General features: G+C 50.9%; 2 protein-coding genes across 6 annotated transcripts in view; both read left to right on the top strand.

Moving 5' to 3' along the window:
- Positions 1–25,827, top strand: part of LOC128420217 (zinc finger protein 501-like) — a 169,167-nt gene that overhangs the window by 36,111 nt on the left and 107,229 nt on the right. The window lies entirely within an intron of this gene.
- CIPC (CLOCK interacting pacemaker) lies at positions 634–24,980 on the top strand. 5 transcript variants are annotated; one of them, XM_053401771.1, is made up of 5 exons: positions 634–742; positions 3,703–3,882; positions 20,472–20,682; positions 22,942–23,123; positions 23,307–24,980. In XM_053401771.1, exons 3-5 carry the CDS (start codon positions 20,493–20,495, stop codon positions 24,183–24,185), a joined length of 1,251 nt encoding a protein of 416 aa, XP_053257746.1. In that variant the 5' UTR covers positions 634–742; positions 3,703–3,882; positions 20,472–20,492; the 3' UTR covers positions 24,186–24,980. The 5 variants fall into 5 exon arrangements, with proteins under 5 accessions (XP_053257746.1, XP_053257747.1, XP_053257748.1 ...); XM_053401772.1 differs by lacking the exon at positions 3,703–3,882 and having other exon boundaries at positions 638–742; XM_053401773.1 differs by lacking the exons at positions 634–742; positions 3,703–3,882 and adding an exon at positions 11,670–12,283.

Here is a 25,827-nt window from a genome sequence, read left to right on the forward strand (position 1 = left end):
AATGATGATATTAATTTTATTATTTGAACCCTGCATATCTGGCTGAGCTGCACCCGTGCAATTTCTTTTCTTTTTCTACTTCCTTCTTTCTTCTCAGCCAACCCAGGAACAGCTGGAATAGCTCAGTCGTGGGAGCGTGAGACTATCAACCTCGGGGTCGTGTGTTCGAGTCCCACGCTGGACAAAAATATTCCTGCATTGCCCGGGGTTGGACTAGATGACCCTCCAGTTGGGTCCCTTCCAGCTACGTACTGCATACGATTCTATGAATGAGTTAGCAAGATTATAAGGAGGGGCGCGGAGCGGGGTCGGGGCAGGACAATGGACAGCCTGAGGATACGGCGGGTGGTCGCTGGGCGACGCCTTCCGCCCCTCGCCTGGGAAATCCACGCGTCGGCGCTCGCGTAACGTCGGAACGGTCTCTGTACACGTGAACGGGGCGCCGCCGAGACCCCTCCCCGCGCCGCCGCTCGCCCTCCTGCACGTGCCTCCCCGCCCGGCCCCGCCCCCGCACATGTCTCCGCGTTCTGTCCCCGCCCCGTCACGTGCCCGCGCACCGGGCTCCTCGCCTCGCACGTGGCTGGCGGAGCCGCCCGGGCGACCCGGGCGCCTGGCAAGAGCCGAGCCCATTGGCTGGCAGGGCCGCCGCTCAGAGCCGAGGGGCGGGGCTACGGCCGCCGCCGCCGCTGCTGCCGCGACCTTTGTGTCGGGGAAGGAAGGAAGAGCGGGCAGGAGGGCGCAGGTAAAGACCCCCCCCATCTCCGCCTCGGGTGCGTGGCTGCGGGGAGGGCGCGGGGGAAGGGGCGCCTTGCAGGGGGGAGGAGAACCGGCCCCGCGCCTGGGCCACCATTGCACAGCCCCCTCCCGGCAGCATCCTCAATGAGGGCTAGAAGCGTCCCGTGTCATGGGCCATAATTTGACAGGCTCCCCCCTTCAGTATCCTCAATGGGGGCTAGAAGCATCCCCATGTCATGGGCAGTGATTTGACAGGCTCCCCCATCCTCATCCTCAATGAGGGCTAGAAGCACCCCCATGTCATGGGCCATGATTTGACAGCCTCCCCCCTTCAGCATCCTCAATGAGGGCTAGAAGCACCCCCATGTTGTGGGGCCTGATTTGACAGCTCACCTCCAGCATCCTCAATGGGGGCTAGAACTGTCCCGTGTCATGGGTCATGATTAGAGAGGCTCCCCCCTTCAGTATCCTCAATGGGGGCTAGAAGCATCCCCATGTCATGGGCCTTAATTTAACAGGCTCCCCCCTTCAGCATCCTCAGTGAGGGCTAGAACTGTCCCCATGTCATGGGCCGTAATTTGAGATGCTTCCCCACTTCAGGATCCTCAATGAGGGCTAGAACCGTCCCTGTGTCATGAGCCATAATTTGACAGGCTCCCCCCTTCAGCACCTTCAGTGAGGGCTAGAAGCACCCCCATGTCATGTGCCATGATTTGGCAGCCCCCCCCTGCAGCATCCTCAATGAGGGCTAGAACCGTCCCTGTGTCACGGGCCATGATTAGAGAGGCTCTCCCCATCATCAGCCTCAATGAGGGCTAGTACCCCCCCGTGTCATGGGCCATAATTTGAGATGCTACCCCCTTCAGCATCCTCAGTGAGGGCTAGAATCACCCCCATGTCATGGGCCATAATTTGACAGGCTCCCCGCTTCAGGCTCCTCAATGAGGGCTAGAATCATTCCCATGTTGCGAGGCCTGATTTGACAGCTCACCTCCAGCATCCTCAGTGAGGGCTAGAAACACCCCGTGTCATGGAGTCTGATTAGACAGCCTCACCCCCTTCAAAGAGTGTTAGAACCACCCCAAATTACAGGGGCTGATTTGACAAGCTCCCCCTTCAAGCACCCAGTGTTGTGGGCCCTCATTTGACAGCCCCTCTCCATCCTCATTGGGGACTAGAACCGCCCCAGGTTAAAGGTTCCGATATGACAGCCCCTTATTCACCACCCTCAGTGAGGACTAGAGCTACAGGGTCTGGTTTGACAGCCCCCCCCCCAGCCCCACGGACTCCCTCCGAAGGTGTGGGCCTTCCTTCCTTGCCTGTTTTTAAGCAGGGGTTGGGCTGCCATCTGCCAGGGATTCTTCAGCTGCGATTCCTGCAACACCCGGGGGTTGGACTAGATGACCCTCAGTTCCCACCCTCTTGATTCTATGATTCGCCTTCCTCCATGAGGACTAGGGAGCCCCTTTCATTTGAGTGCCATGAGCTGTCCACCTGCTCCCCTGCTGCTCCCAGTGTGGGGCAGAAAAGGGGGTTGCTGGCTTTGCACCGCTGATGGACAGACCTTTGCCAGGGTCAGCGTCCTTCTTAGGTCTCTTGCCTCCCCCAGTAATAAAAGTTTTCCAAACGACCCCCTTCAAATTCATCTTCTGCCCGTCCCTCCCGGATTGAGATGCTGCTGGTGATGTTTGGCATTTGGACCACGGCCCACCCCCTTCCTCTGCCTGCTGCCTCTATTCCCCTTTACCCGTTAAGAGTTTGGGTGTAATCCTTGACGCCTCCCTTTCCATGGAGGCGCAGGTTATAGCAACAGCCAAGGCGACATTTTTCCACCTTCGCCGCATCAAGCAGTTGGTCCCTTACCTTTCCTGCCCTGACCTGGCCACAGTGATCCATGCGACGGTCACCTCCAGGCTTGACTACTGTAATTCGCTCTACGCGGGGCTGCCCTTGAAGCTGTCCCAGAAACTCCAGCAGGTGCAGAATGCTGCAGCGAGGCTCCTCACGGGGTCCCTGCCATGGGAGCATATTCACCCAGTGCTTTTCCAGCTGCACTGGCTCCCAGTGGAGTACAGGGTCAGGTTCAAGGTGCTGGTCTTGACCTTTAAAGCCCTTTGTGGCTTAGGGCCCTCGTACCTACAGGACTGCCTCTCCTGGTATGCCCCATGGAGGACCGTAAGGTCAATAAACAGCAACACCCTAGAGGTCCCGGGCCCTAAGGAAGTCAGATTAGCCTCAACCAGAGCCAGGGCCTTTTCAACACTGGCCCCGGCCTGGTGGAACGCTCTGCCTCATGAGACCAGGGCTCTGCGGGATCTGATTTCTTTCCGCAGGGCCTGTAAGACAGAGTTGTTCCGCCTGGCCTTTGGCTTGGAATCAACTTGATCCCCTCCCTCTCTTTCTTTTTTCCTTTCTCCTCCTGTGAAGAGGCTGCATTTTAATGTTTTAATGTTGTATTTTAATCGTGTTTTTTAAATTGTGTTTTAATCAACATGTTTTTATTATTGGTTGTTAGCCGCCCTGAGCCCGGTCTTGGCTGGGGAGGGCGGGGTATAAATAAAATTTATCATCATCATCATCATCATCATTATTATTATTATTACTACTACCCCAGATGCCCCCACTGCCGTTCAGCTAAATGCCCCCCTTGCGCACCCTGTGCTCTGGGAGTGGTGGTGTTCTGTGAGGGTTTTTTAGGGGTGGGTGGGCTCTGTGGTTGTTCCTGGTTATAACCCTGGGAGAATTGTCCGCTTTATGGCTCAGGACTGGGGGAACCTCTTAAGGGAGGGGGCAGGTGAGGGCACCCATTGCGAGGACCCCTCGGTGGTGGTGGGCGGAAGCAGGAATCATGGATTTTTTAAAAATACCCCATAAAATTGTAGAGTTGGAAGGGACTCCAAGAGGTCATCTAGCCCAACCCGCTGCAATGTCGGTGTCTCAGCTAAACGTCTGCTGTCCTTGTCCCAGGGTGGCTGTGCTCTCCTGCCTCCCTGTCTGAAACCCAGGACCCTTCCAGGTCGGGAGGAAGGAGGATGGAGTTCTGGGGCAGTCTTGTTTCCTGCTGCTCCGGAGGGCAGGACCTGGACCAGTGAATTCAGATTGCAAGAAAGGCGATTCTGTCTAAACATCAAGAAGAGCTTTTTGAGGGTAAGAGTTGTTCACCTGTGGAATGGACTCCCTTGCAACTTGAGGGGATATTTGAAGATGGCTCTCCTTTCTTCTCTCAGTCTCTTCTTCTCCAGGCTAAACATACCCAGCTCCTTCAACCGTTCCTCATCAGGCTTGCTTTCCCGACCCTTGATCATCTTGGTTACCCTCCTCTGCCCACATTCTACCTTGTCAACATCCTTCTTAAATTGTGGTGCCCAGAATTGAACACAGTATTCCAGGTGTGGTCTGACCAAGGCAGAATAGACTGGGACTATTACTTCCCTTACGCAGGTGGCGCTGGGGGTTAAACCACAGAGCCTAGGACTTGCCGATCAGAAGGTCGGTGGTTCAAATCCCCGCAACAGGGTGAGCTCCCATTGCTCGGTTCCTGCTCCTGCCAACCTAGCAGTTCAAAAGCACATCCATGCAAGTAGATAAATAGGTACCGCTCTGGCAGGAAGGTAAACGGCGTTTCCGTGCGCTGCTCTGGTTTGCCAGAAGTGGCTTAGTCATGCTGGCCACATGACCCGGAAGCTGTACGCCGGCTCCCTCGGCCAGTAAAGCGAGATGAGCGCCGCAACCCCAGAGTCGACCACTACTGGACCTAATGGTCAGGGGTCCCTTTACCTTTATTACTTCCCTTGATCTGGTCACTAAACTTCTGTTGATGCAGCCTAGAATAGCATTAGCTTCTTTTGCTGCTGCATCACATGGTTGACTTATGTTTAACTGGTGGTCCACCAAGACCCCTAGATACTTTCCACATGTGCTGCTAATAAGCCAGGTGTCCCCCATCCTATATTTGTGCATCTGGTTGTTTTTGCCTAAGTGCAGAACCTCACTCTTGTCCCTACTGAAACTCATTTTGTAAGTTTTGGGCCCAGTTCTCCAATCTGTGAATGTCATTTTGAATTCTGATTCTGTCGTCTGTGGCATTAGCTACCCCCCCCCCAAGTTTGGTGTCACCTGCATCCCCTCAGCTGCTTAACTGCCCCCCTATTTTATTTATGTTGGTACCCCTGTCCTTAAGCTTTTGGAAATGAGCCTTCTGAAAGTGCAGTGTGCGTGCCTGACTACACTCATCTTTCCCTTGCTTGTGTATAATGAAACCCAAGAAAACATGATCATTTCCTTCTAAGGTTCCCAGTGCTTCCACCTCGTCGATCGGTTCCTCTATGTTGGTGAGGACCAGGTCCAAGATAGATGACCCCCTTGTTGCTGCTTCTACCTTCTGGGAAATGAAATTGTCAGCGAGGCAATGGAGGAATTTGTTGGATATTACATTCTTGGCAGAGTTTGCGTTCCAACATATATCGGGGTAGTCAAAGTCTCCTATAACTACAATATCTTTCATTTTTGAATGTTTGGTAACCTGTTCTAGTTAGGCATCGTCTATATCAGACACCCACAGTAAGATCAGTGTTGATTCTTTCTCCTACAGTTTTTACCCATATACTCTCAATCTGTTTTCCATGCTCCAGGTCATGGATTTCTTCACAAGTGTACACATTCTTTACATATAATGCTCCTCTTCCTCCCTTCCTTTTGATCTATTTCTTTTGATCACCTCAATTCCTACATTCCAGTCATTAGTCTTATCCCACCAGGTTTCAGTAATGTATATTAGGTCATATTTGCCAACCTGTAGTAAGTGATCAAATTTGTCTTGCTTGTTTCCCAAACTCTGTACATTAGTATAGAAACAGCTGAAATCGCGAGTCCTTCCTCTGCACGCTGCTGCCTCTCTCCCCCTCAGTAGGGATTCACCTGCCAGCACCACTTGCCTCTTCCTTTTTCTGGGGAGCAGCAGGAACTTCAACCTTTGTTTGTTCTGGGGTTTGAAACCACTGTTCTTACTCTCTTTTGGCCAAAAACCGGTGTCCAAGGTGAGGGCGTGGAATCAGTTTTGTAGTTCCAGAGACACAGCAAGGCTCCAGACAGTTTTGCCTTTTTGGGTCACATTCCTCCAGGGTTGGGCGATCTTCTTTCTCCCTAGGGGCACCCCACCTGCGTCTCTTTTCCAGGTCAGTCCATTCCTGTCTAGTGAGAATTTCGTCATCTTGCCCTGTGGCTCGAAGTGTGAATAGGTGGGACTGAAGTCGCTCTACCTTCTTTTCCAGGAAGGCAGCCAGGTTGCACTTGCTGCAGGTGCGGTTTTGCACGTTCTCAGGCAGGAAGACAAACATGGCACACAAGCTGTGCATGCCACAAGCAACCAGATTGTCCTACGTGCACCTTTAAGGCTTGGTTGCAAAAAATCAACAGGCGCCCTGTGAATATTGCTGAGCTTAGTGTCATTGACAGTATGGGATCAGACCTGTAGTATTTTGTGTCCTAGGCCTGTTTTCCATGTGTTTATGTATCAGCCTTTGCCCACCTGGTGCCCTCCAGGCACTTTGAACTACAACTCCCATAAGCCCCAACCAGTTCACCAGGATGGGAATTGTAGCTTCTGCCGAGGGGTGATGTGTACCCCTTGATTCCTTTACATTTGAATATGGGAATCTGCTCTGTGTGTATTCAGGGTGATGTGAGGTCACACCCGTGCTGCCCAGGTTCACATGTGCAAGTCGACGCTTCTCTTTGCAGGCGCCCTAGTTTTGGAGTGTGCACGGATCATGGCCAATCCCCGAGCACACCCCCCCCCCCCCGTCGAAATAGAAGGATCCACACCCTTCCTTGGCGTGTGGGGCTGGTGGAAGCCCTGAGCTTTTCTTCCCAAATGCATAGCCATTCATCAGACCGTGTCTTGTTTCCCCAGCTCTGCATGTGGGCCAGTAGCCCAGGACTGCCCCTTCCAGCCGCTTCTGCCGTGTCTGATCTCGCACTCATAACCAGGGTTGCGTCATGTGGGTCCTGTTTAGTGGAACCAGTTGAACCAGAAGACAGCTTTTGGGCAGGGACGAGCCCCGGGCAAGCAGAAGGAGGTTGGAGAAAGTTCTGGGAACCAGACAGGCAGCTCTCACGTCGACTCCAGGACTATTTTAAATTTCCCTGCTTAGCCTGCTGCAAACAGGCAGTATCTATGGTGTTCTCGATCGGAATGGCCCTGCGTGGCTCTTCTCCCTTTCTCGCGGTGAGGTCTTTTGGGTGCAAGGGCGCAGATGTTTGTCGTCGGGCGGAATAAGAAGTTCGTCGCAAGAGGCTGTTGTCACCTACTTTGTCTTCACTGGGTTTGGCAGCCCTCCGTCCCCAACGCCAGTTGTCATGTTTAGTTAAGATGTGGCATATTCAGGACAGATAAAAGAAAAGGAAGTCCTTGCACATTGCATAGTTAATCTGTGGAACTCCCTCCCACAGGAGGCAGCTGTTGCCCCCCAGCCTAGATGGCTTTAAAAGAGGATTGGACAAATTCATGGAGGAGGAGAGGGCTATTGGTGGCTACTAGCCACAATGGCTTTGCTCTGTGCTTCACAGTCAGAGGCAGTGGTGCTTCTGAATTCCAGTTGCTGGAAACCACAGGAGGGGAGAGTTGCTCTTGTGGTCGGATCCTGCTTGTGGGTTTCCCTTTGGGGCATCTGTTTGGTGACTTGGCAAGTGCGTGTGCGAAAGGCCTCTGTTGAGTGGAAAGCTCTCTGCTTGAGGTGCCACCATTCCTCTGCTTCAAGGAATCTATTAAGCTGGGGTATTTGATATTGGCTCCCTTGGCCAATAAAGTGAGATGAGCGCCGTAACCCCAGAGTCGGTCACGACTGGACCTAATGGTCAGGGGCCCCTGTACCTTTATTTGATATTTAATAATAATAATAAAAATTATTTATAACCCGCCCTCCCCGGCCAGAGCCGGGTTCAGGGCGGCTAACACATGTAAAATTACAGTAAAAACATAATAAGAAAAAAAAACACAATTTGAAGTACAGGTTAAAATGCAATTTAAAATGCACCGTCATTTTAAAAGTAGCCCATAGATCAAGACCATAAGGGGAGGGAAACATAAGGGTCAGACTGAGTCCAAACCAAAGGCCAGGCGGAACAGCTCCGTCTTTCAGGCCCTGTGGAAAGATGTCAAGTCCCGCAGGGCCCTAGTCTCTTGTGACAGAGCATTCCACCAAGTCGGGGCCAGTACTGAAAAGGCCCTGGCCCTAATTGAGACCAGTCTAACCACCTTGCGACCTGGGACCTCCAAAATGTTGTCATTTGTGGACCTTAAGGTCCCCCGCGGGGCATACCAGGAGAGGCGGTCCCTAGGCCGCAATTTGCATCACCATCACCTTTTCCTTTAGCTTACTGATCTGCATGGAGGACCCAGGAGTGTTGCTCTTTTTTGAATTTGCTCTTTTTTTTGCAGTTCTTGTGAGATGTGGGTTCAGATTCTCCCTCTGCCGTGGTTTGGGTTTTGTGACCCCGGCCATTGCTGCATCCATCAGCCTCAGTTTCCTTTTTGCAAATTATAGAAATGCGTCATGATGTTGCAGGAAGGAGCAAATTCCATACAGGTTAAAGGAAAATGCTTTGCAAATGGAAATTGCTGCATGAGGGATTCATTATAATGGGCTGGGCTAGACTTTGCTTGTTTTTTCTGCGCTGCATTTTTCATCGCCCTGGATTTTGGGTTCCTGCTGAATTGCTGGCAGCGACTGGGTGCCTCTTTCGGGGCAGACTCAGAGTAGCCACACACCTGCTTAGGCTGGGGGTTGGGTTGGGGTGGTAATGGCCCAGAGCTGACCGAGCTTAACAGAAGCTCTCGCAGGACAAAATCCTCTTTCTTGCTCCAGGAATAGTCCGGGGCAGCAAAGTGCCGTTCCGTACGTGCTTTCTCTTCTTACAAGTTGAAAGGCCAGCCCAGAAAAGTTGTCCACGTTGTTGTTGGGTGGGAAAACACTGCGTTAAAGATTCAGCTTCAGCAATTCCGGGCACAACAACATTCACCCCCATCGTTCTGCCCGGACACTGAGGTCCAGCTCCGAGGGCCTTCTGGTGGTTCCCTCACTGCGAGAAGCCAAGTTACAGGGAACCATGCAGAGGGCCTTTTCGGTGGTGGCACCCGCCCTCTGGAACGCCTTCCCATCAGATGTCAAAGAGACAAACAACTACCAGACTTTTAGAAGACATCTGAAGGCAGCCCTGTTTAGGGAAGCTTTTATGTTTAATAGGTTTTGTATTTTAATATTCTGTTGGAAGCCGCCCAGAGTGGCTGGGGAAACCCAGCCAGATGGGTGGGGTATAAATAAATTATTATTATTATTATTATTATTATTATTATTATTATTATTATTACAGTGGTATCTCGGGTTAAGTACTTAATTCGTTTTGGAGGTCTGTTCTTAACCTGAAACTGTTCTTAACCTGAAGCACCACTTTAGCTAATGGGGCTTCCTGCTGCCGCCGCTGCGCAATTTCTGTTCTCATCCTGAAGCAAAGTTCTTAACCTGAAGCACTATTTCCGGGTTAGCGGAGTTTGTAACCTGAAGCGTCTGTAACCTGAAGTGTATGTAACCTGAGGTACCACCGTATTATTATTATTATTATTATTATTATTATTATCATCATCATCACTGTGTGGTCTGGGGGCTGCAAGCTTGGCCCGGGCTTGGCATCCCGTACCTGCAGATCACACCTTTCTGTCCCAAAATCTGACACATGGCTTTGCATTTTGATTTTGCGAATCCTGGGGCTGCTTCCTGGTTTCAGGCATAGGAGCCAACTCCTAAGGGCTGAGGTCCCTTCGACCCCCCCCCAATAGAATATTTGAGCCCTTCCCCCAAGTTGATGGACATTGCCATTCAAATGGTGTGTGTCTTGTTAGTGATTATGCAGGGTGGAGCTTACCTGCCCCCACCCCCAATATTTTATTTTAAGTTGGCACTTCTGGTTTCAGGACAGGACAGGTAAAAGGAAGGACTTATTCCTGCAGCATGGGCACTAAGCTAGATGGAGGAGGCAGCAGTGATTCTGAATATCTCCTGACCTTTAGGCTCTTGTGCTCGGATCCTGGTTGCAGGTTTCCCACAGGCGTCTTGGTCAGGATGCTGGACTAGATGGGCCCCCCTTGGCCTGATCCAGAAGGCTCTTCTTAGGATCCTGGAGGAACTGTGGATACGCACAGCTGGCCCAGGCTTTTCTCTGGGAATTCCCAGCAGCAAGAGGGCCTGGCCCTAGCAAAGGCACCTCCTTCGCTGCATACCCCCCAATCCTGTTAAAGTACGGCTGGGACAATCCAAGCGGCTTGGCTGCCTGTTCATATCCAGGCATCCTTTGCTTTTCAAATCCCAGAGGGTCTCAGAAAGTTTGCTGCGGACACTAGGCATTTCGAAAAGCTTCGCTGGCCGGAGCTGATTCGAACAATAGAATCCTGGAACTGTAGAGTTGGAAAAGGACCCCGTGAGTCATCTAGTCCAGCAGTTCTCAACCTGCGGGTCCCCAGATGTTGTTGGACTACAACTCCCATCATCCCTGAGCTCTGGCCTTGCTAAGGCCTGGGGGCCGAATCCGGCCCAATCGCCTTCTAAATCCAGACCGCGGATGGTCCAAATCAGTGTGTTTTTACATGAGTAGAATGTGTGCTTTTATTTAAAATGCATCTCTGGGTTATTTGTGGGGCATAGGAATTCGTTCATTGTTTCCCCCAAAAAATATAGTCCAACCCCCCCGCAAGGTCTGAGGGACAGTGGACCGGCCCCCTGCTGAAAAGGTTTGCTGACCCCTGATCTAGCCCAACCCCCTGCAATGCAGGAATCACAACTAAGGGGCAGGGGCACAAGTGGGGTCCTCCTTGACGCCCAGAGCAGTGCACCGTGTTGTGATGGGGGGGCTTAATTTTGTAGGTGCCGCGGGACTCTCTTTTTTTGTGCCAAATCTTCCTTGGCTTCCTGATGGAAGAAGTTAGGATGTTTCCGCCTGGAGGAAGGCAGTGGCTTTTCCGAGCGAGAATCAAGAGTTTCGCTTCCCATTGGTGCCTCCCCATAGAATTGTCAAGTTGCAGAGTTGCAAGGGCCCCCCGTGGGTCATCTAGTCTTACCCCTTTCAATGCAGGAATCTCAGCTGAGGCACCCATGACGGGTGGCTACCTGATCTCTGCTTAAAAACCTCCAAGGCAGGAGAGTCTCAACACCTCTCATGAGAGTCTGTTCCGCCCTGGGAACAGCTCCTCCAAAGCATCCCCCTGTTCCAACCAGCTTGCGACTCCGTCAGAAAGAAAGATAGGAAAGGAAAGGAAAGGAAAGGAAAGGAAAGGAAAGGAAAGGAAAGGAAAGGAGGAAGGAAGGAAGGAAGGAAGGAAGGAAGGAAGGAAAGAGAAAGAGAAAGAGGAAAAAAGGAAGGAAGGAAGAAAAAGGAAGGAAGGAAGGAAGGAAGGAAGGAAGGAAGGAAGGAAGGAAGGAAGGAGAAAGAGAAAGAGGAAAAAAGGAAGGAAGGAAGAAAAAGGAAGGAAGGAAGGAAGGAAGGAAGGAAGGAAGGAAAGAGAAAGGAAGGAAGGAAGGAAGGAAGGAAGGAAGGAAGGAAGGAAGAAAAAGGAAGGAAAGAAGGAAGGAAGGAAAAGGAAGGAAAGGAAGAAAGAGAAAGGAAGAAAGAAAGAAAAGAAAGAAGGAAGAAGAAGGAAGGAAAGAAGGAAGGAAGAAAAAGGAAGGAAAGAAAGAGAAAGGAAGAAAGAAAGAAAAGAAAGAAGGAAGAAGAAGGAAGGAAGGAAGGAAGGAAGGAAGGAAGGAAGAAGGAAGGAAAGAAAGAAAGAAAGAAAGAAAGAGGAAGGAAGGAAGGAAGGAAGGAAGGAAGGAAGGAAGAAAAGAAAGGAAGGAAGGAAGGAAGGAAGGAAGAAAAAGGAAGGAAGAAAGAAAAAGAAAGAAGGAAGGAAGGAAGGAAGGAAGCTAGCTAGCTTGTTTGGCAGTGCTTGTGTTTTTTAGAAACCCATGCTGGGTCTTCAGAACTATTTTATTTTTTGTGCTCCTGGAACAACACAAAACTGTTGGGACCGGAAGCGAAAGCCGGAAGATGCGTCCGCCTTCCCCGTCAGGAGGGAAGGGGGACTTTTCCTTTGTCTGCCCGTGTCTCATGCTTGATCCAGATTTAGTTCTGCCTGCCTCCTGCTCCCCTTGGCTGGGTGGGAGGGAGGTGTGGCGAGGGTGCGTGGGGAGAAGATGATGAATGGAGCGCTCTCTCTCTTTCCCTTCCTCCAGCTGCGCCTCGTGTGTGTGTGCTGCTCCATGTGACGCCGTGCTTCTAAGCCGTGTCCATATTTAGACAGCAGAGTCTCTGCCTCCCCCCCCCATGTGCAAGCACGCATGAGAGGGGGGGCGCCTCTCTCCCCTCCCCTCTCCCACAACTTTCCCATGGCAGATCAGACGGCCCTGCCCATAGACACCTCCCCGCACGTCCAGTTATGGCGGAAAGGTTATTTTCTCCCCGGCTTGGCTGGAGAGGGGAGCTGAGCCCTCGCCACAGATGATGGAGAGAGGAAGCCTTTGAGGTAGGGGTTTCGGACGGCAAAGTCGGAAGGGTGAGTGCTGAGCAGGTATGTGGGGCTCCATCGGGAGGCTGGCGGCTTGTGGGGTTGCGATATATCGATGGTGGACCTTTGGGTACGGCTGGTGTTGTGGGCATGGCTCGTTCCGTCTTCGACATCTCATTCTCGCTGCGGCTTTTGGGAATTTGTGGGTTGCAGGGGGGGCACCCAAACACACGCATCCTCCTGGTTGACCCCCAGGTTTCCTCTGCGTCGTCAGCTGGAGCCCACTGATTATTTTATTTTATTTTATTTTATTTGCCAGCTTTTATTACCTCCTAGGAGCCCAAGGTGGGCATCCATGCCTCTCCCCCACATCATTTAAACCCCAGAACAACAACCCTGTGAGGTAGGCTAGGCCCACAAGGTGACACCCAGTGAGCTTCATGCCCGAGTAGGGGGATTCCAACCCTGCTTTCCCAAGTCTTATTCCGGCGCTCTAACCATTACGCTACACTACCTTTCCTGATTTTTTCCTCCTAGAAGCTTGGAGATGTACAGAAGCTCCGGGTAGGGTGTTCTAACCGCCATTTCTTTTGTCAGACGGACAATGGGGTGGTTCTGTGCCAAGTTCCTGTGCACCTGCCTCATACATCATCCCCACAATTTAGGTGCGACCTCGTTCCTGGCGCCCCGGAATTGTGGCAGAGTTCCCAGAACGCCACAGGGGCCGAGAGTATGGGAGCACACCCTTGGCTTGTGGGCAGCGGGTGAATTTTGCTTTTTAAAGTGGTGGTGGGGGTGCATGGCAGAAGAGGTGGAACCCGACTGGGAGGTCTGCCCCAGTGGTTTTGGACCAGGAACAACCTGAATGCGCACACCTGCTTACACCAGCCGCCGCTTTCCTGCATTGCAAAGGGGTTGGACTAGATGACTCTTGGGGGATCCCTTCCATAGCTGCCAACTTTTCCCTTTTTTAAAGGGAAATTCCCTTATTCCGAATAGGATTCCTCGCAAGAAAAGGGAAAAGTTATGGTCCCTTCCCAGCTCTGCAGTTCTGCGACACGCCTCCACCCTGGCCGGATCCATAAAATTATAACCGTGGCACTGAGGCAGGGGTGGGGCAGAGGCTGAGCCCCACAGAGTGCAGCCTCCCTCCCTTCCCCCAAGGAAGGCGGCGGTGGTGGCGGGGACAGGGACGCATGCCTATACGCGCGAGGTGCGTGTGGGTCTCCGTGTACTGGGAACACGCTGTACACCATTGCGTAATCTTTGGCTCTGCTCGGGAAAACGTAGTAATTGAGCCTGCCTCTCTCCTGTCCGCCCCCCCCCCCAGTCTGGGCGGGGTGTAAACAAAAGCACATGGCTGGCCAGCTGACTGTGGCTGGTGAGGAACCCTTGGCTGCTGCCTGTGGCATGAGGAAGCATGTGGACTGGAGGGAGGAGGAGGAGGAAGGAAGGCGCACGCTCCCCACTTGAGAAAAAGCCCATATCATGATTGAATTCTGCAGGAAAGGGGTGGGGGGAGAATAAGTGCCTTAGGACTTAGTTGTTTATCTAATAATAATAATAATAATAATAATAATAATGGTAATAATTTATTATTTTTACCCGGCCCATCTGGCTGGGTTTCCCCAGCCACTCTGGGTGGCTTCCAACAAAAGATTAAAAAATACTTTTTTAAAAAGTTTTTTTATTCAAAATTAAAACAAGACATATTATCCAAAAACATATCATCCTTGTTTCCCCCCCATTTTTCCTTCCTCCCCCTCCCCCCCGACTTCCCTCAGTTCCAGTCTTTGGTTTCTCTGAGACTGCTGTTTTCTGCATGTTACAAAGTTGTAACTAATAATAATAATAATAATAATAATAATAATAATAATAATAATAATAAAAATACATTAAAACATCAGTCATTCAAAACTTCCCTGAACAGGGCTGCCTCCATCTATAAGGACTTAAGGGCAGCCTTACTCAAAGATTTAATTCTCCCAGCTGACAGGGTACTTGATTCACTTTCCTCCATTTTATTTATTTATTTATACATGCATACATACCTTGCCTTTTTCCCTTGACAGGGACTCAAGGCAGCTTATGAATAAAATCAGAGGAGCTAAAAACATAGAGATAGAATAAAAATCATTTTAAAAAACCAATTAAACATTAATGCAATTAAAACTCTGTGTTTAATATATAAATACTGTAATATGCACATATAAAATATATGGCATGGCATTGCAAGGGGTTGGACTAGATGGCCCTTCGGGTCCCTTTCCAATTCTACAATTCTTTGATTCTATGAAAATATAATTGCAAGAAATAATAATAATGCTAATGCTAATTTTAATATTTATATTCTGCCCCTCTGACTGGGTTGCCCCAGCCACTCTGGGCAGCTCCCAACAAAATATTAAACACACGCTGAACTCTTTAAAAACTTTCCTGAACAGGGCTGCCTTCAGGTGTCTTCTAAAAGCCACCTGAAAAACAGCACAGCGCCAGCCCTTTCACTCAAACCAGTCCATTCCCAAAGGCCTCTTGGAATAAAAGAGTTTTCACCAGCCGGCGGAAGAAAAAGGAAGAGGGAGCCGGTCTGACTTCTCTTGGAGCAGCCACCACCGAGAAGGCCGTATCCTGCATCCCCACCAAGGGGACCTGAGAGGGTGCGGGGGCTGAGAGAAGGGCCTCCAGCAAAGATCCCCAAACCCGGGCAAGGTTCCTATGTGGGAATAGGGTCTTTCAGGCAGCTTCGACCTAAGCGGTGTAGGACTTTGTAGGTCATAAGGAGCTCGAAAAGTTAAATCCTTCAGGAGAGCAATTTTTTATTTGAGAGAATGCATAGTTATCTTAACTTTGCAATGCTTTCTTTTGGTTGTTGTTGTATCTTTGGCCACACCGATTAATTAATTAATTAGTAATAAAGTATTGGTGCAACACTGCAGGCAGGTGGGCTGGATGGATGTAGGCAAATTTAACGCAGCTGCCACTTAGAAGCCGTTTTGATGTGCGCTGGGGAAAGTTGTCCTACCGGCTACCAGTGCCAGGATTGCATGCAACTTGAGTCCAGCGTGAACCCTGTGATTCCTGCGTGGCAGGGGGTTGGACTAGATGACCGTTGGGGTCCCCTTCCACCCCCCTCCCGCAGTTCTGTGATTCTATGAATCGCCATCTGTGGTGGGGAAGTGTCTTCTTCCCCTTCTTCTGAGTCCTCTCTGAGATTCTCTTTATTTATTTATTGTGTTTCTACGCAACCTTTTCCCACAAGGAGCTCAAGGTGGTAAAACATGGGTTTCCGCCCCACAACAACCCTGTGAGGTAGGTTAGACTGGGAGGCAGGGACAGTGGCCCACGGTCGCCCAGTGACTTGGCTTAATTTATTTATTCTTCGTTTTATAAAGCTTATACACGGATTGACATTTTTAAAAGCAAAACAAAAAAACCTCAAACCAGTTTAAAAAAAGGTAAAATGGTGAAAGCAAGGAAAGCAAACAACCACACATTTATGCGTACAAAAGACAAAATGCTGAAACAAATGATTCATGGCCGAGTCGGATTTGAATCCTGGTCTCTACCAGGTCAAGAGTCCAGCGCTCTGACCAATATGCGGCACTGCCTCTCTTAGGTGTGCAAGGAAAACTTGTGAGCAAGATGCCTTGCGCATTCACCTGCACAAATCCCCTTCTTACAGGTGTGGAATGTGTGAACGCTTGCATGTGTTTGCGTCCTCTGAAACAAAGTTCCCTATTGTGTTAGGAACCGTCTTGCATGTAACAACCCTTTAGATACATGATAGACACCTTCGGATCCCTGCAGGGGAGGAGGCAGAGAGGAGATATGCATCTGAAGGGCTGTCACATGGAATTTAGATCACGCTTGTTTCCTGCTGCTCCGGAGGGCGGGACCTGAACCGAGGGATTAAAATGTCCAGAAAGGAGATTCTGATGGAACATTAGTAAAAACTTCCAGACTGAGAGCCGTTCAAGAGTGGGGCAGACTACCTTGGAAGCGTGGAGGTTTTTAAGCAGAGGTTGGGGGGCTGTCTGCCACGGATGCTTCAGCTGTGATTTCTGCATTGCGGGGGGCTGGACTAGATGTCCTTCAGAGGTCCCTTCCAACTCTAGAATTCCACATGTCTATAACACAAAGCAGGGACACGGGTGGCGCTGTGGGTTAAACCACAGAGCCTAGGACTTGCTGATCAGAAGGTCGGCAGTTCGAATCCCAGCGACGGGGTGAGCTCCTGTTCCTGCTCCTGCCAACCTAGCAGTTCGAAAGCATGTCAAAGTGCAAGTACCGGTAGATAAATAGGTACCCCTCCGTCGGGAAGGTAAACGCCGTTTCCGTGTGCTGCTCTGGTTCGCCAGAAGCGGCTTAGTCCTGCTGGCCACATGACCCGGAAGCTGTACGCCGGCTCCCTCGGCCAATAAAGCGAGATGAGCGCCGCAACCCCAGAGTCGGCCACGACTGGACCTAATGGACAGGGGTCCCTTTACCTTTATAACACAAAGCAAGTTGTGGTTTCTGGTATTCTGTGGTTTCTGGCATAGCAAAGTGTAAAAAGGGAAAAAAACAGATTCCTTGCAACAGGTTGAAATTAAAACTTGCTAACAGTAACCCAGCGAAAGAACAGTGGCAAGAAAAATTGATGTGTTATGTGGAATTGGACAAATTGACAAACAAACTGTGTAATAAAGAGAATTGTGACTTCAAGGAAGAATGGGAACTTTTTTACAGATTACTTAAAAGGACAACAAAATCATAAAATCATAGAATCATAGAGTTGGAATAGACCACAAGGGCCATCGAGTCCAACCCCCTGCCAAGCAGGAAACACCATCAGAGCACTCCTGACATATGGTTGTCAAGCCTCTGCTTAAAGACCTCCAAAGAAGGAGACTCCACCACACTCCTTGGCAGCAAATTCCACTGTCAAACAGCTCTTACTGTCAGGAAGTTCTTCCTAATGTTTAGGTGGAATTTTCTTTCTTGTAGTTTGGATCCATTGCTCCATGTCCGCTTCTCTGGAGCAGCAGAAAACAACCTTTCTCCCTCCTCTATGTGACATCCTTTTATATATTTGAACATGGCTATCATATCACCCCTTAGCCTCCTCTTCTCCAGGCTAAACATGCCCAGCTCCCTTAGCCGTTCCTCATAAGGCATCGTTTCCAGGCCTTTGACCATTTTGGTTGCCCTCCTCTGGACACGTTCAGTTTGTCAGTGTCCTTGAACTGTGGTGCCCGGAACTGGACACAGTACTCCAGGTGAGGTCTGACCAGAGCAGAATACAGTGGCACTATTACTTCCCTTGATCTAGATGCTATATTCCTATTGATGCAGCCCAGAATTGCATTGGCTTTTTTAGCTGCCGCGTCACACTGTCATGATCTGGATTCCTTGGCAGGTTTTGAATAAACACCCACCAGTTTATTAGTTGAATGCATGATAGATAAGGCAAGGATATGTACAATTTTATAACATGCACAGAACAATATGTGCAGAGAGGGGAGCTGAGGGAAGTCCTGGGTGGGGTGGGAAAGGGAAAAAAATAATGTATTTGATTATTTGGACAACTAATTTATTTTGTTGAAATGTTATGTTTAATAAAAATGCTTAAAAAAAGAAAAGAAATTAAAATGTGCCCATGACCCCCCTCCCCAAGTCCCAGAGTAACCTTTCATTTCACATTGCTAGCCAGGAACATTCTCCTGCTTAGATTGAAACTGTGGCACTTCCTCTTGGGCCCGGATCCTGCTTGCAGGTTTCCCATTAGGGGCATCCGGTCAGCCACCGCGAAAGCAGGACGCCGGATTAGGTGGGCTGCTGGCCTGTTCATCAGCCGGGCTCTTCTTATGGAGCTTCCAGGTCCAGAGGCAGTCTACCTGGACTTGCCACTTCTTGAGGTTGTTTGGCCACTGCGAGACCAGGACGCTGGGCAGGATGGGCCCTGACCCAGCAGCCAGGCTCTTCCCCACGTTCTCAGCTGCGTGCTCCCTACGCAGGCAAGACGCTTGTTTCCTCTTTCCTTCCTGGCGAGGCTGTGTGGCCAAGCCCCAGAAAGCATCCACCCAGCTAGGTGTGAGGCTCTGGAGCAGCAGCAGCAGCCTTCTCCTTGTTATGTAATAGCTAGCCCTCCCTGTTTCAGTGCAGGAGGAGCAGGGCAGAGCAGCTGCTTCTAATCTGCAGCCTGCTCCTGCTTTTGGTTTTCTGCCGCCTGGCCCTTCCTTCCGCGTGTGCTTGAGCACATGGCAAGGCAAGAGGCGGAGGAGGAGGCAGACACATTGCGGGCCGTGTGCCCCGCCTCCCCCTCCCTCCCTCGCTGGTGCTGGCAAGGTGGAACTTTGCACAGACGCACATTCTCATGCATAGAGTGCTCCTGCCAAAACCAGGTTGCCGTGCTTATTCTGGAGAAGCAGGCAAAGGGAGTCGAGGCGGCAGCTAAATGCCTCGTGGGCCTCCTCAAGAGTCACCGTGTTGTGGAGTTGGAAGGGAGCATGAGGCTCATCTCCTAGAACCTGCAAGTCAGGAATATTTTGCCCAACCCACAGCGCTGAGAATGCGGCAGCTAGACTGGTGACTGGGAGCGGCTGCCAAGACCACATAACACCCATCTTGAAATACCTACATTGGCTCCCAGGACGTTTCCGAGCACAATTCAAAGTGCTGGTGCTGACCTTGAAAGCCCTAAACGGCCTCGGTCCAGAATACCTGAAGGAGCGTCTCCACCTCCATCGCTCAGCCCGGACACTGAGGTCCAGCGCCAAGGGCCTTCTGGCGGTTCCCTCCCTGTGAGAAGCCAAGTTACAGGGAACCAGGCAGAGGGCCTTCTCGGTAGTGGCACCTGCCTTGTGGAACGCCCTCCCACCAGATGTCAAAGAGAACAACAACTACCAGACTTTTAGAAGACATCTGAAGGCAGCCCTGTTTAGGGAAGCTTTTAATGTTTGATGCATTACTGTATTTTAATATTGTGTTGAAAGCTGCCCAGAGTGGCTGGGGAAGCCCAGCCAGGTGGGCGGGGTATAAATAATAAATTATTATTATTATTAGGAGGTCTCATGCTCTACCAATTAAACGAGCCATGATTATTTACTTGCCATTTGCATGGTTCTCCTCCCCATTTCCCTTTAAACCACCACAAAAGCGACAACCCTGCGAGGTATGTCAGGCCGAGAGCAAGTGACAATCCCGGTGAGCGTATGGCCGAGTCGGGGATCTGAACCCTGGTCTCTACTCCCGCCATTCTAGCCACTATGCCACGCTGCTTCCATTTAGCCCTGCAGGTCACCGGGCACCCCCTCCCTGCCTCTTAGGCCAGCCCACCTCGCAGGACTGTTCTGAGCATAAAGACTGTGGTGTTTACAGGATGGAGAACAAAGTTCAATGCATTGAGCTCCTTGGAGGAAAGAATAATGAGTAAATGCTAAGCCTGTTTGTCCAGTGTAGTCCTGATGCTTATCTGAATTTTCCCCCCTCCCAGTTATGCGCGTAACATCATTTTGAGCGTCTGCGCATACACAAGCGGTGAAAGCCGGAAGTAACGCGCTCTGTTACTTCCGGGTCGCCGCGGAGCGTAACCTGAAAATGCTCAACCTGAAGCACATTTATCCCGAGGTATGACTGTAGTTTCTTCTTCTTTAATGAATAAGGCTGGTGGTTTCCCCAAGGTTAGTGAATCTGCAGATCCCTAAAGCATGGGTAGGCAAACTAAGGCCTGGGGCCTGGATCCGGCCCAGTCGCCTTCTCAATCCGGCCCACGGACGGTCTGGGAATCAGCGTGTTTTTACATGAGCAGAATGTGTCCTTTTATTTAAAATGCACCTCTGGGTTATTTGTGGGGCCTGCCTGGTGTTTTTACATGAGTAGAATGTGTGCTTTTATTTTAAATACACTTCTGGGTTATTTGTGGGGCATAGGAATTCGTTCATTCCGCCACAAAAAAAATATAGTCCGGCCCCCTGCAAGGTCTGAGGGACAGTGGACTGGCCCCCTGCTGAAAAGGTTTGCTGACCTCTGCCTTAAAGACTCCCTCAAGAGGTTGTGGCCTCTACTTCCTTGGAGGTTTCTAAGCAGAGGTCAGGTGGTCATCTGTCAGGGATTCATGGCAGGGCTTGGACTGGATGACCCTTGGGGTCCCTTCCAACTTGACAGTTCTACGATGCTAAGTTCTCCTGTTCCACTAACACCCTGCTTTTGTCTCTCTGCCCCTCAGGGACCCAGGAGAGTCTCAGCCATGCCTTTGGACAAGACCTCGCCACTTGTGCACCCTTCTAAGCCTGGGAAGGAGAAGACCGCCCTGCCCGGGTCCCTGAAGGCAGGCTCTGAGGGCCACACGGAGGAGTCCAAACCCACGATGACGAGAGGCTCTGGCAGGAGGCCTCGCCCCCCTGCCAGCGAAGGGGAGAAGGACTCTGGATTTTCAGGTGCAGACCCCCCCAGTGGCTGCCCCCTTGCTGTCAGGCTGAGGGCCGGACCGTGGGGCTGCAGTTTGAGCAGTAAAGGAGGTCCCTTTCCCCTTCTGCTTTAGCTCTGGGATTCGAGAGGCCTCCTTGTCTAGCTCCTTGCAGCCCGGAGGCAGAGAGACTGGCTACTCAAGCATGGCAGCACCTTCCTTGGCTGACATTTTTTATTTATTTTATTTATAATTTTTTTACACCTCTTGAGAGTGTAAAGACTGCAGAGAGAATAATTGGGCGCACTCTTCCCACCTTAGAGCAAATCTATGCTGTCAGGTGTCATAAGAAAGCTGCAGAGATAGCGCAGGATAGTGCGCACCCCGGAAATGATCTCTTTCAGCTTCTGCCTTCTGGAAGAAGGCATAGGGTTATAAAGACCAGGACTAGCCACCTGAGAAACAGTTTCTACCCAAATGCAATTCTGGTTCTAAAGGCAGCATAAGGAGTCTCTATAGTATATTGTATTTTAAAATGGGGTTTCGGAGTTTTTAGGGGTTTTTGAATGTTTTATGTAGATTTCCAATTTCATTGTTCTGTATGGGACAATGACAATAAAGATATTGTATATCGTACAAACAAACCTTAAAGCGGTTTACAAGAAAAGATAAAGCAGTACACTTGTCACCAAGAAAAAGAAGAGGCAACAACAATTTAAAACTTTTCAAAAAGTTAAAATAACGGTAAAAACAGATTGGAACTCTCATCTGGGTAGGCTTGCCCAAGTGAGAAGGTTTTTAGCAGGTGCCGAAAAGTGCACCGTGAAGGCGCCTGCCTGATTTCATGAGGCAGGGAGTTCCAAAGCTGCATTTGTATGTGGCTCCCACCAGCACGTCTCAGCCTGAGCACGTGCGGAAAGGGGGCGGCCAGAGACAGGCCCCGGAATGAATGTCACCCTGGAAATATGGTTTGGTTATGTGATGGCCTGCTTCTAAGGAGAGGAAGCTGGATAATTTGAGAGGGGATTGTTAGTTCATGTTAATATTAGCTAATATTTACTTGAGAAGGGGACGAAGGATTTCCCTGTCATCCTGCAACACCGACCTGAGAAAGTGCCGCTGTCAAGAAAAAGAGCAAGCAACTTCAGAGATTGATTTGCTGCAATTATGGGTGCTATTCATGGGTCTCCTGTGTTGCACCCTTTCCAAAGCTTTTGTTGTCTGACCAATGTTTTGCATAAACCACACAAGTGCAGCTACAACTGGTTGAAGTTTTGTTTTTTTAATACACGTCTTGTGGGTCAGCTAGGTTATTGAGCAAGTTCACCCTGCAGATCACAGGTTTCCTTTCGCAGCTTGGTGCTTTGCTAAGAAGAGCGGTTTTTTCCAGTCTCAGAGGTTGGTGTAATGATATTCGTTAGGATAACCTCTGCTCACAAGAGAGTTTCATACTTAAGACGCTCCTAGATTGGCAGTCTCCTTAAATCAGAGCAATCCCACCTGGGTAAATGGCGATGAGGATGTGAACTGTCAAAGTCTTATATGTGGCATTCCGGTCTGTCGACTCCCTTTACAGTAGTACCTCGGGTTAAGTACTTAATTTGTTCCGGAGGTCCGTTCTTAACCTGAAACTGTTCTTAACCTGAAGCACCACTTTAGCTAATGGGGCCTCCTGCTGCTGCTGCGCCGCCGGAGCACGATTTCTGTTCTCATCCTGAAGCAAAGTTCTTGACCCGAGGTAATATTTCTGGGTCAGCGGAGTCTGTAACCTGAAGCGCATGTAACCTGAAGCATATGTAACCTAAGGTACCACTGTATAATGTAGCACTGGATTTTATTTTATTTATTTCTTATATTTACATCGCATCTTCCGCACCAAGGAGCCCAAGGTGGTGCACATAGTTCCCCATTCAGTCCCCACAACAACAACCCTGCGAGGTGGTTTAGGCTAAGAGGCAGTGATTGGCCCAAGGCTTCATGGCTGAGTGGGGATTCGAACCCTGGGCTCTCAGGTCATAGTCCGGCACTCTATCCACTGCACCACACTGGTTCTCAGATACGTTTCTGCCTGGTTTAGATCGGAGTAGAGGCACCCGTCTAATCTCTGGAAAAGCCGTCCTCCGTTCTCCCTCCTTGGGGGTTAACGCAGGTGCTTCTCAGCAGGCAGGGGTCAGGGGCTCCTGGGTGAGGGAATGAGGAAGGGCTGCTGGCTGCTGCTGAGGGTTTAATGACTGTCCTGCTTTTCCCTTCCTGACTGCCTTAACCCCTCTCCCCCATCCCTCTTTGGCAGACGAGAGCTCGGAGCACCTGAGCGGCGTGGAGCAGACGGACGCAGAGGACCAGCCTGCCTACCCACAGCGCCAGGGGGGCGCGTTGCAGCAGGCGGCGCAGAAAGGGCACGGGGGGCTTGCGGGCGGCGCCTTCCCCGGCCTCACCCCCGTTTACATTGTCAAAAACGTTATCCTCAAACAGGTAGCCCCTTTTCACTCCCACTCATCGCCTTGGTCCGCTTTGCAAAGTACAGGAGGGAAGGTCCCTGCCCCGAGGGGTGTGCAAGTCACGGGAGCCCCCAGTGGATTATGGGGAGGGACGGAGTTTCATCCACCCGGTGGCCTTCTTTTCTGACTTTTCATTCTCTGCTCTTCCTCCTCACAGCCCCAAGCAGCGTCCCCTGCCACCCAGCTCTTAGCCTGGAATGGCCAGCACCCTCTCAGCAGCACCCAGGGCTCTCCCACCCATGTTCTCTTGATCCAGCCGCCGTCGGGACCCTTGAAGCCGTTGCTTCCCAGCCAGAAGACTCCCACCAAGGACGCTGCCTACGTCCCCTTCCTCAGCACCTACCCCAAAATCGCTCCTCACCCGGGCTGTGACCCGCAGGCCAAGGGCATGGGAGGGTCCACCCAGGCAGGAGGCACCAGCAAGAACAAACGCTTCTGCCTGGAGGAGGCCTGGGTGTCGTCTTCTGAAGCTGCCGCCCCGAAAGGCAGCAGGGAGAAGCAGCGCAAGGAAGCGCCCGCCGCTTCCTCCGGCCAGCTCCTCGGCCCAGAGGTGCTTTCCCAGAACACGGTGTCCTCCTCCACGGGACTGGACTCGGCTGAGGGCAGGATGATCTCCCGAGCCTCCAAAAAGCTGGGCTGCAGCAGCTCGGGCAAGCAGCGCCGCTTCCACAACACCGTGGAGGTCCTGCGGAAGTCAGGCCTGCTGGGCATCACGTTGAGGACCAAGGAGCTGATCCGGCAGAACAACAGCACCCAGTGGGAGCTGGCCGAGCTGCGAGGGCACGCCCAGCTCCTGTGCGAGGCCGTCCAGAGCAATGACTTCCGCGCCTGGGCCCGCCTCCAGGAGGCCATGGACCGCTCTGCCAGCTACTGGGCCAAAAAGGGGGCCAGATCCTCTTACGCACACGCGTGGCAGCAGAGGCCGGCGGCCAAGCCCACAGGACCCACCACAGAGACCGCCGGGGAGCCCCTGTCCAGCTCGCCCATGAGCCTGTCGCCCACGCCGGACACTTCAGAGCATGTGGCGCTGCCTTAGCTCCTCTGCCATCATGCCCTGGGCTTGAAGGGTGTTGCTCCGGAAGAAAACCTCTTCGCAAGAATTTGTGTCTTGGCCACCAAGCCCTCAGCAACCCCAGCCTCTTGCCATTGGTGAGGCTGAAGAGGCCAGTGTGGAAGGCCGGATTCGGCCCCTCCTGACTGGACTGCTGACCTTTCAGTGGGTTTGTTGGCTGTTGAAGCCTGCTGTGTGCTTGTGGAGGGTTCCTGAGATAATCTTTGGGCTCCGATAAAATAATCTCAGCATGGGGAATTGGGTTGGGCTGGGCTCTGCTGGCCTAGTTTAGGATTGAAATAGCAGAGGAATTGTGTTCCCAGAGGCCGACAGGGCGAGGCCTTGGGCAGCCGGCACAGAAAGGTGCCGCTGCTTTTGTATCGATTCATCCCATTTGCTCTCAGCTGGGATTTCGGAGCAGCAAATGTTTTAATATTTGAAACAGCCAGCCCTGAGAGGAAGATGGAGAGAGCAATGTGGCCAAGGCCCGTCTAAGGAAGTGTATTTTAACTCATGCCTCTCTGGTAAGGAGCGCTCTCTCCTGCCCACTAAGTTGCTCCTTTGCTACAAAAGGAGTCTGTTTCCGTCTTGACAGAATAGCCTCCGCTCACCCATTTTCTGGTTTTGGGGGAAGCGATTCAATGATACTCAGACTGAAGGGTCTAGCGAGCGACATTCTGCCCCGTTAGGAGTTCTGCCTCACTAAAAGCTTGTTTTGCTCCGCTGCCAACAGAAGATGGTCCAATAATAATAAAGAAATGATGATGGTGATGATGATAATCTGGTGTGTTATTAACTGTAAAAGGTCACCTTTCCATTGCTATTTGTGGTGAGAAAGAGTTTGCCCCTTTGGGGGCTTTCCTCTAGGTCAGGACCCTTGGAAGCCTGGCAGTCTCTCTAGTGAAATGGGATGGCGGGAGGGTAAGACGCTGGATTTCTTCCCTCTCCCTTTGCCAGTGGATGTTGCAAAGAAAACAAATGGAGACTATTTCCATTTCTGTCTTCACCTTCATTTGTTTGACGCCTAATGTGATTGAAATCGAATGCAAATAGTGTGTTGTGGATTTCTTCAGCCACTGCACCAGTCAGCTTTATTTTGGTCTGAGGAAAAGCATGCCTGCGTTATCAGTGCTGGATGCCTGATTTAGCAAGAAGATACCGGATCCAGTTTGCATTTAAAGGCGAACCTACACAATTCACAATTTCCAAAACAATATGTGGAAACTATGATTTTACGGCATCATAAAACCTTTTAAATGTTTGCAGTGAGGAAAGAACTTCATTCGGAGTAGTCACCTCTCTAGACATAAAGTAACTCTCACAAAGAACAAACCTTACAAATGTTTGGTGTACAGTGGAACCTCGTGTTACGGACGGGATCTGTTCTGGAGGCCCGTCCGTAACATGGAACTGACGCAAGCCGAAGTGCTGCGTCTGTGCATGCGCATGGTGCAATTCAGTGCTTCTGCGCATGCGCAAGCAGCGAAACCTGGAAGTAACCCGTCCCGGTACTTCTGGGTTGCCACGGGACGCAACACGAAAACACGTAACCTGAAGCGGACGCAACATGAGGTATGACTGTAGTGTGACAAGAGCTTTCGTCACAGTAGCTCCCTGACTAAGCATC

This window comes from Podarcis raffonei, chromosome 8, assembly GCF_027172205.1.
Source record: "Podarcis raffonei isolate rPodRaf1 chromosome 8, rPodRaf1.pri, whole genome shotgun sequence".
NCBI lineage: Eukaryota > Metazoa > Chordata > Lepidosauria > Squamata > Lacertidae > Podarcis > Podarcis raffonei.

Excerpts from the sequence above, each read along its gene's own strand:
- CIPC (XM_053401770.1), top strand. The coding sequence starts at position 19,844 with ATGCTCAACCTGAAGCACATTTATCCCGAG. Across the intron at positions 20,683-22,941 it reads GAAGGACTCTGGATTTTCAG|ACGAGAGCTCGGAGCACCTG; the intron begins GTGCAGACCCCC and ends CCTCTTTGGCAG. Across the intron at positions 23,124-23,306 it reads AAAACGTTATCCTCAAACAG|CCCCAAGCAGCGTCCCCTGC; the intron begins GTAGCCCCTTTT and ends TCCTCCTCACAG.